The sequence below is a fragment of the Rhinoraja longicauda genome, chromosome 25 (assembly GCF_053455715.1).
Source record: "Rhinoraja longicauda isolate Sanriku21f chromosome 25, sRhiLon1.1, whole genome shotgun sequence".
NCBI classification, from domain to species: Eukaryota; Metazoa; Chordata; class Chondrichthyes; order Rajiformes; family Arhynchobatidae; genus Rhinoraja; species Rhinoraja longicauda.
In genome coordinates this window covers 21,317,078-21,339,201 of record NC_135977.1, presented here as the reverse complement: position 1 = coordinate 21,339,201, position 22,124 = coordinate 21,317,078, and the positions used below count along the sequence as shown (strand labels likewise).

The window sequence follows — 22,124 nt, the reverse complement described above, 5'->3', positions numbered from 1 at the left end:
CGCATAAATTATGCAGTGAAAATTCTGTAAAGCTCTGTAAATTGTTCATTCAGTGAGAGTGAAGCCATCTTAAAATACACAGTTCAAGATTATCTGATGTAAGAGACTGTGACATTTATCTGTTGTAATTCAATAAACTAATTTTATTCAATAATTCAGATAAGACTTTCAAAAGGCCACGCAATATTTTGATTGATGCCTGTACATGTTTTACATTTGCAGCTACTTATTTTTATAATAATTTTATGTATTTCAACTCTTCCCTTGCAGAATAGTGGAAAGGGGCACAGGTTGATTAATGCCTAAGATGTGATGAAAATCATTGTTATATCCGTTGACAAGGATAAATTGTTGGTCTTCATAGCCTCATTGAATAATTCAACATAGAGACAGGCCACTAGACCTGTCTCCCACACCACCAAGTTCAGGAACAAGCTACTTTCCCACAACTATAAGATTCTTCAGCCCAGCTAGTGAACATATGACTCAAGAAGGCATGTTGTAGCTTTACAGGCTTTTGGTTTGATTGCACTTGGAGTTCTGGTCACTCCATTAGAGGGAGGATGTGGGAAGCTTTGGAGAGGGTGCAGAAGAGGTTTACCAGAATGCTGCCTGGATTAGAGGGTATTAGCTGCAAGGAGAGGGTGAACAGATGGATCGTGTTCTCTGGAGTGTCAAGGGCCTAGGGGAGACATATTAGAAATATTATTACTATATATAAAATTTTGAGAAGCAAAGATAAGGTCGTACTTAGAACCGCCTCAGATGCACATTGATGTCGAGGGACTGCTCCCTCACGCAGACCCAGACCAGCTCATCACTGTAAATAAACCATATCACGTGTCTCACCGTACTGGGAGTGTCGGTGTGATCACTGTCGACCCAACATCATCCCCAATGCACAAGGGGTATGGATCACACACAGGCAGGGGAGATTAGTTTAACTTTGCATCATGTTGTATGTTCTATACACAACCCTAATCCTACCTCGCCAACAGATTGAACTTGCGTCTCTGGTGCTGTGAGGCAGCAGCTCTACTGCTAAACCACTGTGCGCACTGTTCCTTCCCATAATTAACACTTCTATCCCCACACCCATCATTTCTTCCCTTCTCTTTCTTGTATTTTTGAGCACATTGTATCCATGAACATTAAAAGAGCCAATCTCACCCTTTCGCTCAGTCTTTTCTCTCATACTACCACAACATTATATGGCAACAAGGCCAATTAAACGTGCAGTTCTCCAGTCTTGTTTAATTTGCTTTGTATGTTTGCGTACAGTGGCGCCGAGGACAACTCTTCGTGCTGTATGACTCTCTGGCTCTGTGAATCCTGAGAACCACTCCATCAAATACTACAGGACTACTCCTAGGCAGTCCAAATATCTGCTGTAGCCTGAGCATGCTAGACCATAGATAGTAGGAAACAGATTGGTGAGAAGGGTTAACAAAGTGCAAAGTAGCACCGTCCATGAGTTAGATTTAAATTCACAAGCATAGAGTAGTACAGTGTAGAAACAGGCCCTTTGGCTCAAATGCCCACACCGACCAACACATCCCATTTACCCTAGTCCCATCTGCCTGCGTTTGGCCCATCTCCCTCTAAACCTATCCTATCCGTAATAATAGCAACTCATCAACAATAGCAGTGAAAAAGGCAAAGGCTCAGTGGTTGAATCCAAAATAATCTGGATGGAAATATAGTGTTGGAAATTATTGAGGTTATTTTGAAGAAGTGTTTGGTACAATGATTGAACCTCTATATCAGGAAGAATGCAAGGGCAGAGTTAATCCCAGACCATTAAAAAAATGTTGTGATGTAAAGAGAGATGACTCCAGCAGAACCATTTTGGCAAGCACTGCCAGATTTTGGCAGTATTTTAGACGAGAACAGATTGAATTCTATTTTCAAAATCACTTATCTCAACATTGGCTAATGTGGTTGACATAACAATCAGATAATATTCCTGTTTGGGTAATTATTATGTAATCAAATCATAATTAGACACTAATGTGAATTTCCCACAAGGGGTAAACTCAATAACTATTTCCTTTGGGTGGTTAGATTCACTATAATATATTCCAAGCAGAAATGAATTAAATAGATGCTGCCTGACCTGCTGAGTGTTTCCAGTATTTTCCATTTTTACATTAGATATAAACATAGCACAAAAAGTAAGGAAATTTGTGTTTGGTAGATTATTTCTTTGTTGTAACAATGCTTCTTGGCAATAAATCTTATACCGTTGGAAAGCCTGTTTATTTCCCTTTTAAATGGTGCCACATTTGTAAGGAACATGCATTTGTGGGATGAGCAGCAGAGCTGAGTATATGGGATGCGCCCATGAAAAATTTGCCAAATCTTCTCTGCCAATGCCAAACAGCTTATTCTGCCATTGACTCTTGTTCGGTGTTGTTTGGTGGATTGGATGATTGGTCTGAAGAAACAAGACATATTGGCAATTTATCAATTTATTCATTTAATAAACAGGAGCCACAGTAGCGTGTGGAAGAACCATACACAGCCATAACAGCCTGGCACCTCCTCCTCATGCTGGTCACCAGCCTGGTCACACACTGTTGTGGGATGGCATCCCATTCTTGTCAGCACCTGGGGGTACCAGAAGCTCAAAACAAGAGTCAATAGCAACAGCAGAATAAGCTGTTTGGCATTGGCAAAGAAGATTTGGCAAATTTTTCATGGGCGCAACCCATATACTCAGCTCTGCTGCTCATCCCACAAATGCATGTTCCTTACAAATGTGGCACCATTTAAAAGGGAAATAAACAGGCTTTCCAACGGTATAAGATTTATTGCCAAGAAGCATTGTTACGACAAAGAAATAATCTACCAAACACAAATTTCCTTACTTTTTGTGCTATGTTTAGTTCATCACAGTTCAGGTACTGTGGGATAAAAATCAATAAGTAAGAAAGGCAGCACATTGGCGCAGCAGTAGAGTTGCTGCCTCACAGCGCTAGTGACCCGGGTTCAATCCTGACAACAGGTGCTGTGTGTACAGAATTTGGTGGGTTACCAAGTAGGTTATCTCTGGGTGCTCCGGTTTGCTCCCACACAGCAAAGACATGCAGCTTTGTAGGTCAATTGGCTTTGGTAAAATCGTTTTTAGTGTGCAGGATAGTGCTAGTTTACGGGTGATTGTTGGTCAGCGTGGACTCAGTGGGCAGAGGGGCCTGTTTCCGCTCTGCATCACTAAACTAAACTCTGTCCTCCTGCTGCCCCTCCTGGGTTAACAAGGAGCAGGGCTGACGAGGTGCAGGTGTGTTGATCCAATAGCCACTAATTGGACGCAGCTGTTTCTCCTCTGACTGTGGCCTCGGCTCAGTCCAGGGTTCCGGAGTTTTATGGCAGCCGGGTGCTGTTTGAGGGCTTCTTCTGGCCTATCTGCTGGGGACAGGGTTCGGATCGGTACGGATCTTAGGGAGAACGTGTAACAAGCTTTCAATAGCGTGCAAATATATGAGCAGGGTGCGAGGACTGGAAAATTGTAAATGTCACATCCTTGCTCAGAAAAAGTTCAGAGGAGACAGGTAGTAATTAACCTCAGGGCACTCACTTCTCACAATCCCACCCGCTTATCCCTTCCCCCTGTTCCCTACCACCTCTTACCCTTCTCTTCTGGTTTCACATTTCATGTGTCTTCTCTCCTTATCTCGTAATCTATTGTCTTTTCGTCTCTGGTCTTTGTCCACCCATTTGCCAATTACCACCCCACCTCACTGTACCACACTTTTCTACAAACACAATTGATGCCATCCATTGTTAATTTTAATTCTGAAAAAATTCCTAATCATCTACAGGAATTTGGGGAAAAAACAAATTTGTTTCAAATTACCTCACAGATTAATCATGACATCTAATAGTAAAAAGTCCGAGGGGCGAATAAATTCATGTTCATAAGACAGGAGAAGAATGCCATTCGGCCTTTCGGGGCTACTCCGCCATTCAATCATCGCTGATCTATTTTTCCCTCTCAACCCCATTTTCCCCTCTTCTTCCCATAATCTTTGACACCCTTATTAATCAAGAGACTAGCAATCTCCACTTTAAAAATACCCAAAGACTTGGCCCCCCAACAGCCACCTGTGGCAATGAATTCCACAGATTCACCACCCTCTGGCTAAATAAATTATTTCTCATCTCCCCCCTTTCAGAAGGTACATCCTTTTATTCTGAGGCTGTGCCCTCTAGTCTTAGACTCTCCAACTTAGTGATGTATTCCTGCCACATTATTCCAAGTTTTGATATCTCTTAACTTTTATATCTCTGCTTCAGCTCTTGTTTTGGTGATTTCGTTTTTCCAATCATAAAAAAAAAGTAAATATGGGTTTGGATATTCACATCTACATTTTGTACAAAGTTGGATAAGAGGCATGTTTTAAATTCTATCTGACTATTTTGGCAACGTGTTTGCACAGTCCCCAAATTTCCCCAAACACACCAATGCCCTCTGGGACATGTAGATTGATTTGATAAAATTAAATATTGACAAAATGCTGGAATTTTTTATGAAGGAAAGAATTAAGTAATACACACTTCCTTAATGCTGCAATGTCAAAACTTCTATTGCCAAAATAAGATCTTGTGGCCTCTCCAGTAGAAGTCTTGACAATGCAGTATTAAAGAAAGTCCAGGTCTCTTGATTCCCTTTGTGCACTTTTAAGAAAATGTTCCTGCTTTCTTATTCTTCAAAGTTTTGGTTGTCATGGTCACCCTGGAATAGAAGGAACAAATAATCACGTCACAAGCCCTGATAACCATGGCAACAAAGAATTTCAGTTACTTCAAACTTTAAGACGCAGCTTGAAGATTCTTCAACTTGTCTGATTTTTCCACTTCACTGTCTTTTAAAATTTGTAAGTTTCTCCAATGTGATCGAAACATTTGTAGTTTTATTTTTCACACTTCTTAAAGTAAGTTTTGTGTTGACTTAATGCAAACCAGTAGATGTTGGGTTACTCTCTTTATGTGAGCCGATGATTTGAGGGGAAGAAATAAATAAGATCAACTGCTTCCTTACACAAAAACTGATGCCCCTGCACAGAATGTAAAATTAATTTTGGCTTTTCTGATGAATGATCATGTCCAGTAATTTCTCCTTACCTTGTCTAATGACGTTGACTCTCATAGCTATATTTTCTTCTAGCCTCCTTTAACCATGCCCCTTAAATGGTTGGTTTATGCAGAGCCTCAGAACAGATTCACAAAATCTTCCCACCACTGAATTTCATTAACTATCCGAAATATTGACAGTGAAAGTTGCAAATTATTCATGGTATTTCAATGGTAAGGAAACAAGGAACCGAGTAGGGGAAATCAAGAACCAGAGGACAAAGGTTTAAGGTGAAGAGGAAAAGATTTAATAAGAATCTGAGGGGTAAATTTTTCACACAAAGGGCGGTGAGTATATGGAACGAACTGCCAGAGGAGGAAGTTGAGGCAGAGACTATTTAAGATACGTTTAAGAAACAATTAGACAGGTGGAATTCCATGCCTCAGAAGGCAGTGAAGGCCAATTCTCTGAATGCATTCAAGAGAGAGCTAGATAGAGCTCTTAAGGATAGCGGAGTCAGGGGGTATGGGGAGAAGGCAGGAACGGGGTACTGATTGAGAATGATCAGCCATGATCACATTGAGTGGTAGTGCTGGCTTGAAGGGCCGAATGGCCTACTCCTGCACCTATTGTCTATTGTCTATTGTCTAACTTTAGCCAGCCCATCCATCATCCTCTTTAGTTACCTCTATGCAACAGTAATACCGATACATCCAATTTCCACTTCTCCCTCTCAAACTGCAGGTTAAATTCTATCATATTACTAGACCAAGTGGACCCGTTGGGCCTATTCCTCGCAGAGGGGGGACAGGGAAGGGGAGAGGGTGCCACTCACCTCGGCCCCCTGGCGCCAGCGCTGCAGCCAGAGCAATCCGTGGACCCAAAGCCTCTCCTGTATTGGCCTAGCACTCTCACCCCCCCCCCCCACTCATCCACTCTTTCCCCCTTATCCCCCCCTTCTCCCCCACTCACCCACTCCATCCCCTCTTGCCAAAGGGCTCCATGCTCAGGTAGTAATCCAGAGATTACTGCCTTTTTTGTTCTGGTTGAGTCCCTGGCTCAAGTTTGTAGCAGGAAAAACCTCCTCCGAATCTTAATTTGAGACCCATCCAGATTTGGAAAAATCTCATCCAAACAAAAAAAATAACTTTACTGTACTCATCTTTGGTGTAATCATTAACATCTTTAAAAAAATCTAATGAAAACAAAAATAACAATCTGCCCATTATATTCTAAACTAATGTGATCGTCTTTTGGTTAGTAGTTTACTAGCTTTCCAACAATCCATCGGTAAAATGTGTTGTAGCGTTGACACCCTGGACATTCAATGTATGATTCACAATAGCCTGTGAAATGACACTCGTGGTGCACCCATGGTGTTTCCATGGCGTTAATTGTTTGGTAACAAGTCAGTAACTGTATAAATTCCTATGGCTGGGGAGGATATTCTAAGTGAAACACATCACATTGCATTCATAGCTGACATTGATAAACTGCTCCAAGGAAGTAGGTAATAATGGCAGCGGACAATAAAAGGTAAAAAAAAGTGCATTATTGTGCAGACACAAGGAACTGCAGATGCTGGAATCTCTTCACCATAACACAATGTTCTGGAGGAACTCAGCAGTTAGGCAGCATCTGTGGAGGGAATGGATCCGCGAGATTTTGAGTCATGAAAGAGTAGATGTGGAGAGGATGTTTCCAGCAAAGATACTAGAGGAGCAAGATGAACCACTCAGTTGAAATTGTCTATACTGAAGTGTAGTACGCAAAGGAGCGTAATGCCCGCCATTTTAGTAAGCAAAACCTGCCGTTCACCTCTGGAGCAGATCAAGATATTCCTCCAGCACATTGTGTTATGCTGAAGAGATTCCAGCATCTGCAGTGGAATCAGTGTTGTGGGGGAACAGGATGTGTGATGATACCATAAAAATGCAGAATATTTCTCATCTATCAATTCACAGATTTTTGTTATTTTTCTTTTTAAATGTTTCTGCAAGTTTCTGCCTACTAAAATGGAGCCATGACATACTACGGTTTTTAGGGTCGAGTGGTCTATCTTGATCTGCTCTATTATCTCCAGTAAGTGGAGAGTCCAGGACCAGAGGGCACAGCCCCAGAACGTACCTTCGGAATGGAGCTGAGGAAAAATGGAGCTGAGGGTGGTGAATCCGTGGAATTCATTGCCACAGATGGCGATGGAGACCAAGTCATTGGGCATTTTTGAAGAGGAGATTAATAGATTTATGATTAGTAAGGGCATCTAAGGTTACGGGGAGAAGGCAAAAAAATGGGGCTGAGAGGGAAAAATAGATCAGCCATGATTGAATGGTGGAATAGACTCAATGGACGGAATGGCTTCATTCTGCTCCTATGTCTTAAGGTCTTATGGACCGAAGAAGTGTCCCGACCCGAAACGTTGCCTATCCATTTCCCTCCACCAATGCTGCCTGATGTGCTGAGTTTATCTAGCATTTTGTTTTTTTACGGTACATTGCAGTGGGTGTAGTTCTGGGTACCCAATTTGCAGGTAGGATGGGGAGGCTCTGGAAGGAGTTCAGAGGAGGTTTGCCAGAGTGTTTGCCTGGATTGGAGGGTGTTTGCTGTGGGAAGGGGTGGGAGGGGTTGCATATTATTGTATCTGGGGCATCGGAGGTTGGGGGAGACTTAATAGAGGTACGTAAAATGGGTTGGATGGGGTAGCCTGGCTTTGGGGTGGGAGGGGCAAGGTTTGGAGGCGATGCACGGAGTGGTGGGTGCCTGTCTCTAAAGTCTACAGCTCGGAGGGCAGTGCCAGGGGTGGTGGTGGAGACAAATACCATGGTAGAGCTTAAGAGGCTTTTAGATTGCACATGGATATGCAGGGAATGGAGGGATATAGATCATATCTTGAGTCGGAGGGTGGTGAATCTGTTGAATTCTTTGCCACAGAAGGCTGTGCAGGCAAAGTCAATGGATATTTTTAAGGCAGAGATGGATAGATTCTTGATTAGTCCCGTTGCCAAGGGTTATGGGGAGAAGGCAGGAGAATGTGGTTAGGAGGGAGAGATAGATCAGCCATGATTGAATGGCGGAGTAGACTTGATGGGCCGAATGGCCTAGTTCTACTCCTATTCCTTATGACCTTATAACCTTATATGCAGGCAGAGGAGAATAGTTTATTTTAGCATCATATTTGGCATGGACAATTGTGCCGAAAGGACTGTTCCCGTGTTGTACTGTTCATGTTATAGGAGCAGAATTAGGTCATTCGGCCCATCAAATCTACTCCGCTATTCAATCGTGGCAGATCTATCCATGTTCAATATTCTCTGTTCTACGTAACTTAAACTTGCTCAGATGAGTTTTCTGAGGGGGCATTTTAAAAGGGCCGAGGAGGATGCAATGTTACAAGGATGCAGTAAGGCAATTCCTGGGGGCAGTCTGTGGGTGAATGAAGCCTCAGACAGTGGAGGGGAAGGAAGGAGATACGCACAAAGCTTGAAGTTTGGTGAATGGAGGGGAGTGAGATGTGAGGTGGGCAGAAAATGCTGGAGTAACTCAGCGGGACAGGCAGCATCTCTGGAGAGAAGGAGTGGGTGACGTTTCGGGTCGAGAACCTTCCTCAGACGAAGGGTCTTGACCTGAAATGTCACCCATTCCTACTTCTCCAGAGATGCTACCTGTCCCGCTGAGTTACTGCAGCATTTTGTGTCTACCTTCCATTTAAACCAGCATCTGCAGTTTGTTCCTACACAAAGTGAGATCGGAAATGCATCGATAAGTGGGATGAACTTACAGAGATAAGAAGTGATAAGGGCATTGGAGGGAATTTAAAATTAAGAAAAATAATTTTAACCTGATGATCGGGGGATTGGCGCTGTTTTAGGAAAATCGAGGATCAGAGCACTTAACAGGAGGTCAGATATCATGCTGCAGTTGAAATAATGAAGGCAAGAATGCAACCAGTTGGGTTCAGGGATGGGTTGAGGCAAGACATCACGACAATTTGAAGAGCTAGTTGTGAATTGACTATGTGGGGCCACAGTGGAGAGAGATGAGGAACTAAGTGAAGAGTGACCAATACGGTGGCTGGCACAATACAAAGGGCTGACGTTTGCTTCAGGGGGATTGCATTCTGTTTCAGAACTTCAATCTCTAATCTGGCCTGTACCCACCCAATTTTGGAATAAAAATTCAGCCTGATATTGTTTTAATTCAATTGGATATTGGGTATTTAAAAAGCAGAGATTGACAGATTCTTGATTGGGAAAGGTGTTAAAAGTTATGGGGAGAAGTCGGGAGGATGAGCTTGAGAAGGAAAGACACATCAGCCATGATTGAATGACGGAGTAAACTCAATGGGCTGAATGGCCTAATTCTACTCCTATGATTTATGAATTTATAAGCTTATGATTGATTTGGGCACGGATGAGAATGTGCTGCTTTGTTATCCTTTCTGTCCCCTCAACCCATGGATATTCATATATTAAACACATGTGAGGGCTCGATTGCTTGAAAGATACAGCATGGAAAAAGGCTCTTCGGCCCACCGATCACCCGTTCAGACTAGTTCTATGTTATCCCACTTTTCCCTACACACTAGAGGCCATTTACAGAGGGCCAATTAACCCACAAATTCCCACAACTTTGGGACATGGGAGGACCCAGAGGAAACCCAAGTGGTCACAGGGAGAAGGTGCAAACACCACACAGACAGCACCCGAGGTCAGGATCAAACCCGGGTCTTTGGCGCTGTGAGGTGGCAGCTCTGTCCTCTGCACCACTGTGCTGCTGAAAGGAGGGTGTTGTGAAGTAACAGGGAGATCCCTCAGCAGAGTTCCCACCTGGATTAATATTAATGCTTTTTGACATTATTTGAAATAAGAAAAAGGAAATATAATTCAAAAGTTGCCTAAGGCACAACTTTGTTTTTAAAATATTTTGCAGTATGGCTGGTGTTCAATCGTCTGCAACTATGATATTAGACAACGAGACAGAGACTGAAGCAATGGCAACACAGGTCAAAGAGAGACTCATGCACCAGTTACGCAACATGGAAGGCGACCAGAAGGCTTACCATGAAGATTCTGAACGCACCATCACCAGGCAATTGTAAGTTCAAACGAGATGCGAGAGAAATAATTTTTGTATTGGAAGTTAAATAAGCTTGGAGGGGTCTCTAAAGAGGTAGATAGTAGCTTAGGACTGCTCTCTAGTTGTTGGTAGGATGTTTCAGTTGGCTGATAACAGCGGGGAAAAGTGAGACATTTTATGATAAGATTAGCTCTAGGCTAGAGGCTGAGAACATAGAAGTATATAGAACATTGAAAAGAACAACACTGAACGTCATTCTTACACTGGACGTTATTCCCTTTATCATGTATCTGTACAGTGTGGACGGCTCAATTGTAATAATGTAGTCTTTCTGCTGACTAGTTAGCACGCAACAAAAGCTTTTCACTGTACTTCGGTACATGTGACAATGAACAAAATTAAACTAAACTAAACTAAAGCACAGGAACAAGCCCATTGGCCCACAATGTCGGTATCAAATAAATGCCAAGATAAACTGATCTCATCTGTTTGCACATGATCCATTTCCTCCATTCCCTGCATATCCACGTACCTATCTAAAAGCCTCCGAAATGTGGTTTAATCATATCTACCTCCAATGTTAACACCAGCAGTGCATTCCAAGAACCCACCACTCTCTGGAAAATACTGTCCCTACACATCTTCATTAAACTTTGCCCCCTCACCTTATAGCTCTGCCTTGTCATCTGTCCTTGACATTTCCACCCTCGAAAAAAAGTTCTGGCCGGCTACTCTCTCTATGCCTCTCATAATTTTATGTCAATAATTTCCAGAACAAAATGGTGTTGTTAACTTTCAATGCAAAGATGAGCAATTTATTTTAGAGCCAAAGTGCTGGAGTAACGCAGTGGGTCAGGCAGCACCTCTGGAGAAAAAGGATGGGTGACGTTTCGGGTTTGGGGTCCTTCAGTCCTGACCCGAAAGGTCACACATCCTTTTTCTCCAGAGATGCTGCCAGACCCGCTGAGTTAATCCAGCACTTTCTATCTTAAAGGACCTGTCCCACTTGGGCGATTTTTTAGGCGACTGCCGGTGACTGTCATAGTCATAGCAGGTCGCCAAAAAACCGGCGACTGGACCCTCCCCTACGACAACATCTACGACAAGCTACAGTAATCTACCACCTAATCGACGTCAAGCTACAGTGAGCTACCGACAACTGGCGACCCAATCGTCGCGACTTAGGACGTCCACCTACGACCGCACCTACAACAACACCTACGACAACATACGACCACACAGGCAACAACCTACGACAACCGAAGTCAACCGACGTCCACCCGCGACAAGCTACGACAAGCTACGACCCAGTCAGCGACAACTGAAGACAATTCACCTCATTTTGGCCTCCAGAACAATGGAATCACCCGGTTTCCCTATAAAAGTGGGTGTAGGGTAAGGTCTCCAATCGTTCTGCATCAGGACTATTTGAAAATGATGCAATGAGACACCACTCTGAAATACAATATTTTCATACATCAATTTGTCGTCAAAATGTCAAGCATTTCCTTTATTGGTTATATGATATTGAAGCAAACAAAAGTTTTAACAACCGTTAAGAACATACAACAGTACATACAAAAATATTATAATCACATAAAGTTTGTATATATGTATTGTTTTTCAATTATTTATGTACTCTCATACCCCAAGGAGGGTCGTTGAGTTTCAATAAACTTCAAACTTCAAACTTTAAAATTCAAACTTCAAACATAATACAAGTACAAAAATATACAAGACTTAACATCATTTATGGACACATTACACTGATGGGTGATCCGATAAAAAACTCAAACAAGTCCCCACTTGGGTCCTGGGTCTCTGTTTTGGGGGTACCCCCTGGTGTCACTGGTGCAGGTCTGGGTGTGTCAAGGCTGGGGTAGTCAGTGAATGCAGCTGAGAGCGCAGAGAAGCTGCTGGATCTTGCAGGCTGCAAGGCAGTGTATGTGGAAGTAGTGGCGACCTGCTCTGATGGTGTTGATGGTGTCGTAGTGAGTTCTTCCCGGCCTTGTTTCTGTAATGTTGGTGGTTCTTGTCATACAACTCTGGGTCTGACTGATACCACTCGACCAGCTCTTCTTCTTGTTCCCTGCTGAGCATGTGAGGAACTACGTTGGGTCTCCTGACAATTGAGGCATCAGTGTCCTGAGCATCATCTGATGTTGAGTCTGGGCCAGCAGCAGCAGCAGCAGCAGCACATGTAGTCTTGGCAGGGAGGCCAGTCTGGGCTGGGGTGGTGGTGGGGACAAGGGCCACCTCCCTGGTCTCCTCCTGGGCCTCCTCCTCCTGGGTCACCTCAGCCTCCACCTGCCTAGTGGGTGGGGATGGGGGTTGGACCCTGCCCTTGGGCTGCCCCTTCCTACTCCTTGGAGCCATGTTGCACTACTTGATGTCCAATGTCCACAACACAAAACGCACAATGTCAACGCATTATAGTCGCCTGACCACGGGCGTTTCCCACGGAGGAGCCACTGACGTGGCCTGGCGTAGCTAGTCACGTCAACTATCGCTGATGGTCACCAGCTGTCGTAGGTTGCCATAGGTTGTCGCTGGTCTGGTCGTAGCTTGTCGTCGGTATGGTCGTATCTTGTCGTCAGTATGGTCGTACATTGTCGCCGATATAGGCGTAGATGGACTTCATTCATCAGCATCGTGACTGGCTGTTGTAGCTTGACTTCTGTGGACTTCTGCGGACTTGGGTTTTTCCAATGTCTGTCGCAACTTGACTTCTCTTGACGTCGGTACCTGTCGCCGGTTGACGTAGGTAGTCGCCAATGGAATTCACCGAAGTCAGCACCGACGACAACCTACGACAGCACATACATCAGGAGACGTCAAGCTACGCTCATTGGCGTCAAACCCAGTGTCACCGAAAATTTTTCAACATTCTGAAAATCCAGAAAGACGCTACGACTCTTTGGGCGACAGAGGAGACTACTCACGACCATACAGGCGACACCCTGGTGACAGCCTAGTCACCTGTAGTCACCTAAAATATCGCCTAAGTGGGACAGGGGTTTTAGTATAAACCAACATCTGCAGTTCTTTGTTTCAGCAACCTATTATGGTACAATTCTCAGGAGTTATTCATCGCATTGAAGTCCCAGTAAATGTTGTAGAATTTCATGTAATTTACATGATCTGGTTCCCAAAGTTTGCTGAAATATTAAATGCTAAAAATATTAAAAATAACTACAGGCAAAAGCTTAATTATAAATACGGTTGACTGTGGAGGTTGCAAAGCATCTATTATTATTATCTTTTTTTTTCCAGATGAAATAACCATTCTAGCAGCTATTGCATTTAATTGCTAGTTCGGTAAGTTTGTTTGGCAGTTAGGATCTAAAAAAAGGTCAAGAAAAAATTGGCCTGGAAATTCTGACGCACACAAAAACATTCCTCAGGGATCCACATTTGAAAACGGATTTATTTTCCAGGGTAGAATTCATTTCTCTTCATTACTGGGTTGAATTCTGCCACTCCAGTTATTCAGCTGGGCACCTCGAGTCAATGTTCACCCTTGTCAGTAGAACAGAACAGTACAGCACAGGGACTGGCCCTTCAGCCCACAATGTCTGTGCCAAACATGATGCCAATTTAAACTAAACTCTGTCTGCTCGTGATCCACATCCCTCCATTCGCTGCGTATCCATGCATCTATTTAAAAGCTTCTTAATCACCGCTATCATATCTGCCTCCACCCCCACCCCTGGCAGCTCATTCCAGGCACCCACCACCTTCTATGTAAATGCACTTGTCCCACACATCTCCTTTCAACTTTGAATCAAAGATAGAGACAAAAAGCTGGAGTAACTCAGCGGGTCAGGCAGCATCTCTGGAGAGAAGGAATGGGTTTCGTTTTGGGTCGAGACCTAAACTAAACGAGTAACTAGATCTTAGTTCTATACCTCATTATAATAAGAAGTGCATCCAATACTTGTCTTACATGCTCTTTCTTTCTATTTTTATCATTTCTTCATTCACTCTGGCTTCCCCAGTCATTTGGGCTTGGAACACACTGAAGCCAGTCATATTGCATGCTTGCCCATTAACTATTTGTTTTGAGTTAGATTGAACGAAGGTGTTCTAAAGGGTAGCGAGTAAGAATGAGAATAAAGGAGATCCAAGGAACTGTAGTTGCTGGTGTCCCAAAAGACACACAAAGTGCTGGAGTAACTCAATGGGTGGATAGGTGGCGGGTGGAGTAGGAGGTGAAACAAGACCAAGACCAATCAGGGTTAGCCACTAATGACCTGAGGCAGGGCAGTGCCTGGTAGGTTCATTGTTGGCTTGGGAAGGTGTGGTCAGTCTGAAGAAGGTTTCCAACCCGAAACGTCACCTATCCTTTATCTTCAGAGATGCTGCCTGAGCCGCTGAGTTACTCCTGCACTTTGTGTCTATAAGTGATAGGTTTGATTTAGTTTAGTTTAGTTTAGTTTGGAGATACAGTGCAGAAACAGGCCCTTTGGCCCACTGAGTCCATGCCAACTAACAATCACCTGTACACTAGTTCTATCCTATGCTGCTATCTAAGTTCTATCCAAACCTGCACGTCTTGTTTCTTCCCATCTGCATGTGGGAGGAAACCGGAGCACCCGGAGAAAACCCACGCAGTCACACAGAGAATGTGCAATCTCCGTACAGACAGCACCCGTAGTCAGAATGGAACCTGGGTCTCCGGCATTGTGAGGCAGCAGCTCTACCACTGCCCCAATACAAAAAGAATAACATTTATATTTAGACTGTAACTGGGTCACATGTTTTTTTTAGAGTTGAGTTCAGTCATGTTGTGACCTTGAATGTTCTTTACATTGAACGTTTTATTTATCATTAAATGTTCCTGAGATGCTGATGGCTTTGTATTCTCCGTGAACTGCTGTAGGCTATGAGAGCTTACAACTAATAATGGATGAGCAAAAAGCAAAGGATTTACCACAGTCATCTCTGTCCATTGGACAAATAAAATAGAAACTTTCCAGAAGATGTGTTGCATTGCAAGATTCATTGAGCAGAAATAAATAACAGTTTAAAAAAATCCCGTGACTTTTTATGTGTGTTATTGATTAATAGTTTATGACATCTTAAAAAAGAATGAACCATTGGGTTCAAGGAACAGTCTTGCCAGGAATTGCTTACTATATCTGGAACTTTATGGCAGCAATTAAAATGTGAAAAATTGCAATTTAGACAAGGACATTCAAAGATTGTAGGCAGGGCATAAAATAGTCAGCAAAACAAGTGCGGAAATAATCAACTGGAAAGCAAATTGCCCAAGAGTCATAGAGCACTACAGCACGGAAACAAGTCCTTCGGCCCACCTTGTCAATGCCAACCAATAACAATATGGAAGCTTGTCCATAGTAATTTAGTAACTTACTCTCTTCATATTCTATATCTGCGAGTCGTCTTCCTATGGCTGCTGGGTGGAGATGCTACTAAACAAGGAAGAACTTAAAGTCGCATCTGCAAACCAATTGCACTTTGTAGTGACTGCCACTTCTACTTTTGTGAACTATTCATGAAAAGGAGACTTGCAGCACTCAATTAACCAACTCGGGTGAGATTCAGACCATCAGTATCACACTGCCTTTCAAACGGCTGTTGTGGGCTCTTGACACTCAATGATACATTGTGTTGTTCTCCAACAAGATTATCTAATAACTCTGACCCTCCCCTTCATGATCATCTCCAATTCTTCACCTCTACACTGTAGCTGGTTAAACCTTCAGCTGCCAGGTGCTCTATGCATGATGCCAAGTTGAACTAATCTCCCCTGCCTGCATGTGATCCACACCCAAAGTCCCTCCTTAAACTTCCTCACCTCTCCAGCTATATCTAAGAGATCCCCATAAAAGGCTCCCTCATTGACCTGCCATCTGGCTGTCTATACGACTATCACTCTGTGGCACATTGTGTCTGATAACCATCCTCTGATGCAACTGGGGACATTTTGAGACATTGACAGTGATTCATAAATACAAAGAGTTATTGCTTAGTGTTGCGGAGTTTAGGCAGAAGGTGTAGGTTAGCTGTTTAAAAGCAAACTTTCATTTCAAATGCAGTTTATTCTGTGCAAAACACGAAATGCGGAAGCAACTCAGAGGGTCAGGTGGCATCTGTGGAGGGAATGGACGAATTATGTTTTGGGTCAACTTTGTAGACACATTTCAGTGCAATTCCTCATGATCTAATCCCACCTCTCCTCCCCGTCAGTGCCACTCAAAGCTTCCGTTCAACAAGAATAAATTGTTTGCTATGTACTATGTTCAGAAAGTTCCATTGTTGTGTCCTGTGGTAGGGTGCCATCCATAAAGGGCATGCAGTCCAGGCACTGGGTTCCACCATTGATCTCCATCGACATTGCACTCTGCTGATGCCTTAAGGGATTAAGCCGAATGGTGGATATCTCTGTAATTTTCTTTAGTGTTTTGTGTTAGAGATACAGCGTGGAAACAGGCCCTTCCGCCCACCGATGCCGCATCAACCAGCAATCACCCATACACTAGTTCTATCCTACACTCTGGGGACAATTTTCAGTAGCCAATTAACCGACAAACCTGCACGTCTTTGGAATGTGGGAGGAAACCGGAGCACACGGTGAAAACCCACGTGATCACAGGGAGAACGTGCAAACTCCACACAGACAGCACCTGTAGTCAGGATCAAACCATGAGGCAGCGACTCCACTGCTGCACCATTGTGCCAGCCCTATGATCAATGGTCATTGTGGGCTCAATGGGCTGAAGGGCCTGTTTCCCAGCAGTCATTCATTCATTCATACATTCATTCATACATTCGTTCATTCATTCAACTAATACATTAATTTTAAAGTAACACTTACTTCCACAGAGCTTTTTAATCTAATTGGTCAATAGAGTGGTGAAGGCATATACTTTAGTGGCATTTAAGAGGCTTTTAGATAGAGACATGGATATGCAGGAAATTGATCGATAGCTGGCGTAGACAGTGGGCTAAAGGCCTGGTTCCATGCTGTATATTTAATCTGAACTAAACAAAAAGCCAAGTGGACCAACTCCCATTGTAGGAATTGTGTGCAACCTAATGCAGTAGGTCCAGACAGCGTCTCTGGAGAGAAGGAATGGGTGACGTTTTGGGTCGAGACCCTTCTTCAGGCTGCCTGTCCCGCTGAGTTACTCCAGCATTCTGTGCATATCTTTGGTTTAAACCAGCATCTGCAGTTCCTTCATACGCAGTAGGTCCAGAGATGCCACACCAGGAGCTGCTGACTTGTGTCGGTCCTGGATGGCAAAGTAGAATTCTTCGCACAACACCTTTGGGCCTTTTCATATTTTTCTTCACAGACGAGAACTAAGTCAATTACAGCACGAACATGAAATTCTGGCAACAAACGTAGCCCTGGCCACATCCCCACAGAAGGTACGGAAGGATCTTGGTGATTCAACAGAGATAAAGACACTTTTACAAGGCAAAGAGGAGTACGACTGCCTGGCTGAAAGGGAGAAGAATCTGATCGCTCAGCTTGATGCACAGGTAACTTTCTCGAATGGAGAAGCCATTGTCGAAGTGATGTTTCAAGGTTCTGATATGTAAAGATTGCATGCGGATCCAGAGTGAGACAGAATTAATCGCAATCTTGGTGAGACCAAACATAAACTGGGCGATTGCTTTGCTGAATACCTTCACTCAGTCTGCCTGGGCCTACCTGATCTCCCTGTTGCCAAACAGTTTAATTCCCCTTCCCATTCCCATACTGATCTTTCTGTCCTGGGCCTCCTCCATTGTCAGAGTGAGGCCAAACACAAATTCGAGGAAAACAACTCATATTTCACTTGGGCAACTTACAACCCAGCGGTATGAATGTTGATTTCTCTAACTTTAAGTTAGTCCCCTCTCTCTCCATCCCACCCACCCAAGTCATCGTACTAGCGTCAAAGTCGTCTTGTTGAGTCTCATCGTCTGTAACTCGTTTTCACCTAGCCCACAGCTAACAATGGTCTGTTTCCTTTGTCACCGTTACTTTTTAACATATCTTTCATTCATTTGTTCTTTATCTCTCTATATCACCTTCTATAGCTCTCATTTCCCTTTCCCCCTGACTCTCAGTCTGAAGAAGGGTCTCGACCCGAAACGTCACCTATTCCTTTTCTCCAGAGATGCTGTCTGACCCGTTGAGTTACTCCAGCATTTTGTGTCTATCTTAGAATTAATCTCAAGTCTTGTTTCCATGATTCCGCATTACATTGGAGCTTTGTTACACGGTGTCATTGATTAAAAGGAGAGGCATAAAAATAGTGCTAGAAATCCTATCTAGAAGCAGAAAATGTAGGAAGTAACCCTAGGAGGAATTTCTTTAGCGAGAGGGCGGTGAATCTGTGGAATTTATTGCCATAGACAGTGCTGGAGGCCAAGTCATTGAGTATTTTTAAAGTGGAGATTGATAGGTTCTTGATTGGTAAGGTTGTTAAAGGTTACAGTAGAAGGGCTGGAGAATGGAGTTGAGAGAGAAAGATTAGATCAACCATAATCGAATGGTGGAGCAGACTCAATGGGCCACATAGCCTAATTCTTCTCCTATGTCTTATCGTCTTATGGTAATTGGCAGAACAGTTATCAACTGAATGAGAAAAATACATGAACATTTCAAGTGAGAATATTTCTAGGGGTTGGTATTCATTTATTATTGTGACGTGTGTCAAGATATAGCCAAAAACTTTGTTTTGCGTACACACACTGTACACGAGTACAGTCAAGCCATACACATACATTAACAAGTTCAAAGAGAAAAATATCCAGAATGAAAAATGTAGTGTTACAGTTACAGAGAATGTGAAGATTAAAAAAGCGCAAGGGCCACAGTGAGGAAAGCTGTGGGCGATTAGGGCTGCATACTTTTGGATTAGAAGGTATTAATTGTAAGGAGAGGTTGGACAAAATGGTGTTGTTTTTTTTCTGGAACAACAGAGGCTGAGGGGAGACTTGACAGAAGTATATAAAATGATGAGAGACATAGATAGGGTTGACAGTCAGAACCTTTATCCAAGCAAGGAAAAATCAAGTACTTGAGAGCAAAGCTTTAATATGAGAGGGGCAAAGTTTAAAGGAGATGTGTTGGGCAAATATTTTTACATTGAGGATTATAAGTGCTTGGAATGCGGGTGGTGATGTAGGTGGATACAACAGTGGTGTTTAAGAGGCTTTTAGATGGGTACATGGATATGCAGGGAATGGAAGCATATGGACTACATGCAGGCAAAGGTTAGTTTAATTTGGCACCATGTTTGGCATGGACATTGTGGGCCAAAGGGCCTGTTCCTGTGCTGTACTGTTTTATGTTCTTAGCTTATGAAAGGATCATTCAGTAGTCTGGTAACAGCAGGAAAGAAGCTGTTCCTGTACCTGGTGATACATGCTTTTAAGTTTTTGTATCTTCTGCCCAAAGAGAGATGTGAGAAGAAGAAATGTCCAGGGGCGTAAATGGTCTTTGATTAAGTGGGCTTCTTTCCCAAGGCAGCGTGAAGTGCAGATGGAGTCGGTGGTGGGGAGTCTCGTCTGTGTGATGGTCTGGGCTACATTCACAAGTCCCTGCAATTTCTTGTGGTCTTGGGCAGAGCTGTTGCCAATGCAAGCTATGATACAACCCGACAGTATGGTTTCACCAGGCCATCTGTCAAACTGGGTAAGAGTTGTTGGAGATGTGTTCAATTGCCTTCATTTGCTGAGGTAATAGAGGTGAAGGTTTTGAATTGAATTGAATTGAATTGAATACATTTTATTAGCCATGTATGTATAAATACAAGGAATTTGCCTTGGTGCTTTGCTCGCAAGTAACAACACGATATACAGTAAACAATGAAGAATAAAACATTATAATTTAAACATTTGAAGAATGAAATAAAATACCAGAGCAAAACGAGGCTACAGACTTTTAGTTGTTGAGTAGAGCTACTGCTCGTGGCAAAAAAAGCTGTTTTTATGTCTGCCTGTGGTGGCTTTGACAGTCCGGAATCGCCTTGCAGAGGGAAGTGCTTCAAAGAGTTTGTGGCCAGGGTGAGAGGGGTCAGAGATGATCTTACCCGCTCGCTTCCTGGCCCTTGCAGAGTACAGTTCGTTGATGGGGGGAAGGTTGCAGCCAACAACCTTCTCAGCTGATCGAACAATGCTTTGCAGCCTCCGGATGTCGTGCTTGGTGGCTGAGCCAAACCAGACCACGATGGAGAAGGTGAGGACAGGCTCTATGATGACAGTATAAAACTGACCATCAATGCAACAGCTCTGCCCAAGGTGAATTGGCCTCAATGAACAATGAACAAATTATCTTTATAAATGGGGAATAAAGTTATTACCCGGGCGACATGGTGGTGCAGCGGTAGAACTACTGCCTTACAGCGCCGGAAACCCGGGTTCGTTCCTGACAACAGGTACTAGTCTGTACGGAGTTTGTACATTCTCCACCTGACTTGCATGGGGTCTCTCCGAGATATTTGGTTTCCTCTCACACTCCAAAGACGTACATGTTTGTAGGTTAATTGGCTTGCTATTAATGTAAAATGTAAAAATATTGTCCCTAGTGTGTGTAGGATAGTGTTAATATGCATGAATCACTGGTCAGCACGGACTCAGTGGGCCGAAGGGCCTTTTTCCGTGCTGTATCTCTAATCTAAACTAAACTAAACATGTAAAGCAGGAAGAAAATTTTGCCTTTTATGGCATATTGCAGACAAAAAAAAAATTCATTGGAAGTGACAGTGGTTTGCAAATTCTGCTGAATTTCCTGTGTTGGTCGAGTGAATATAATAAGAATCGTTGGCCCAGGGTACTGTGCAGTGTATTATGAAACATATATGTAGATTGAAAAGTCTTCTATGTAGAAACTGCAGTTGCGGATTTATTTCAAAGTGGCACAAAATGTCTCAGCATGTCAGGCAGCATCTCTGGAGAAAAAGGATAGGTGACGTTTCGGGTTGGGACCCTTCTTTAGTCCGAAAGTCGGGGGTGGGCCGTTGAGTTAATCCAGCTCTGAGTCTATGAAACATCTTCGACATGCCTGTAATAAGGAAAATAAATGGCTGTACAATGAATGTCTGTCTTCCCTGATATTCCCCATTTATTGGTCTGCAACATGCACATTGCTGCGTCTCATTCATTCGTCGAATAACAATCTCTCATGTTAAGTGATGCAAAGAAAAAAATTGATTTCTCATTTATCCCCTTAGTCTCTGGAAATATTTGCACAATGCATTAACATACAAGAGAAAAACAAGAATGCTAAAAAACAAGAATGCTAAAATACAATTGCAGATCAGATACCTTTCTATTGTGCAGATAAAAGAACAAGAAGATAAAATTTTGAAGCATAAGATGTCGACTGGCGGTCTGAGGAGCGTTCACCAACGACGGAGGCATTTACAAAAACAAATACATACGTTGGAGAATCAACTAAACTTGGTAAGTCCAAAGGAATCTATAGTAGTTTTGGTTATTTGAAGCTCTTGTACTTCTGTTTTTTGACCTTGGCCTCCACCAAAGTCGAGGTTTATTATTGTCATGTGCACCGAGGTACAGTGAGAAGCTTTGTTTTGCATCCGATCCAATCCAGCCAGATAATACTATACATGAATACAATCAAGTCAAATGCAAATACCATTGGTAGAGCAAAGTGGATGATACATAGTGCAGAATGTCGTTCTCAGCGTTGTAGTGCATCAGTTCCAGGGACAAAGTCCATTATCCGCAATGGGCTAGAGGTGAATCGGACAGGACTGTAGCTTATGGAAGGATTGTTCAGAAGTCTGATAACTGAGGGGAGGAAGCCATTCCTGAGTCTGGTGGTAGGCACTTTCAAGCTTCTCTATCTTTTACCCAATGGGAGTGAAGAGAAGAACGAATGACTGGGGTGGGGACAAGTCGTTGATTATATTGGCTGCTTTTCTGAGGCAGCGTGACGTGTCGATGAAGTCAATGGTGGGAAGTGTGGTCTCTGTGATGGACTGGG

The 22,124-nt window shown here is 43.2% G+C and overlaps 1 protein-coding gene across 1 annotated transcript in view; it reads left to right on the top strand.

Moving 5' to 3' along the window:
- The first annotated feature begins 6,590 nt into the window (after window positions 1-6,590).
- LOC144605679 (coiled-coil domain-containing protein 63-like) overlaps window positions 6,591-22,124 on the top strand; it is a 36,776-nt gene continuing 21,242 nt past the window's right edge. The window contains exons 1-4 of the mRNA XM_078421170.1: window positions 6,591-6,610; window positions 10,004-10,168; window positions 17,473-17,662; window positions 21,455-21,577. Coding sequence (XP_078277296.1) covers window positions 6,591-6,610; window positions 10,004-10,168; window positions 17,473-17,662; window positions 21,455-21,577 — 498 coding nt within the window. The remainder of the gene's footprint in view (window positions 6,611-10,003; window positions 10,169-17,472; window positions 17,663-21,454; window positions 21,578-22,124) is intronic.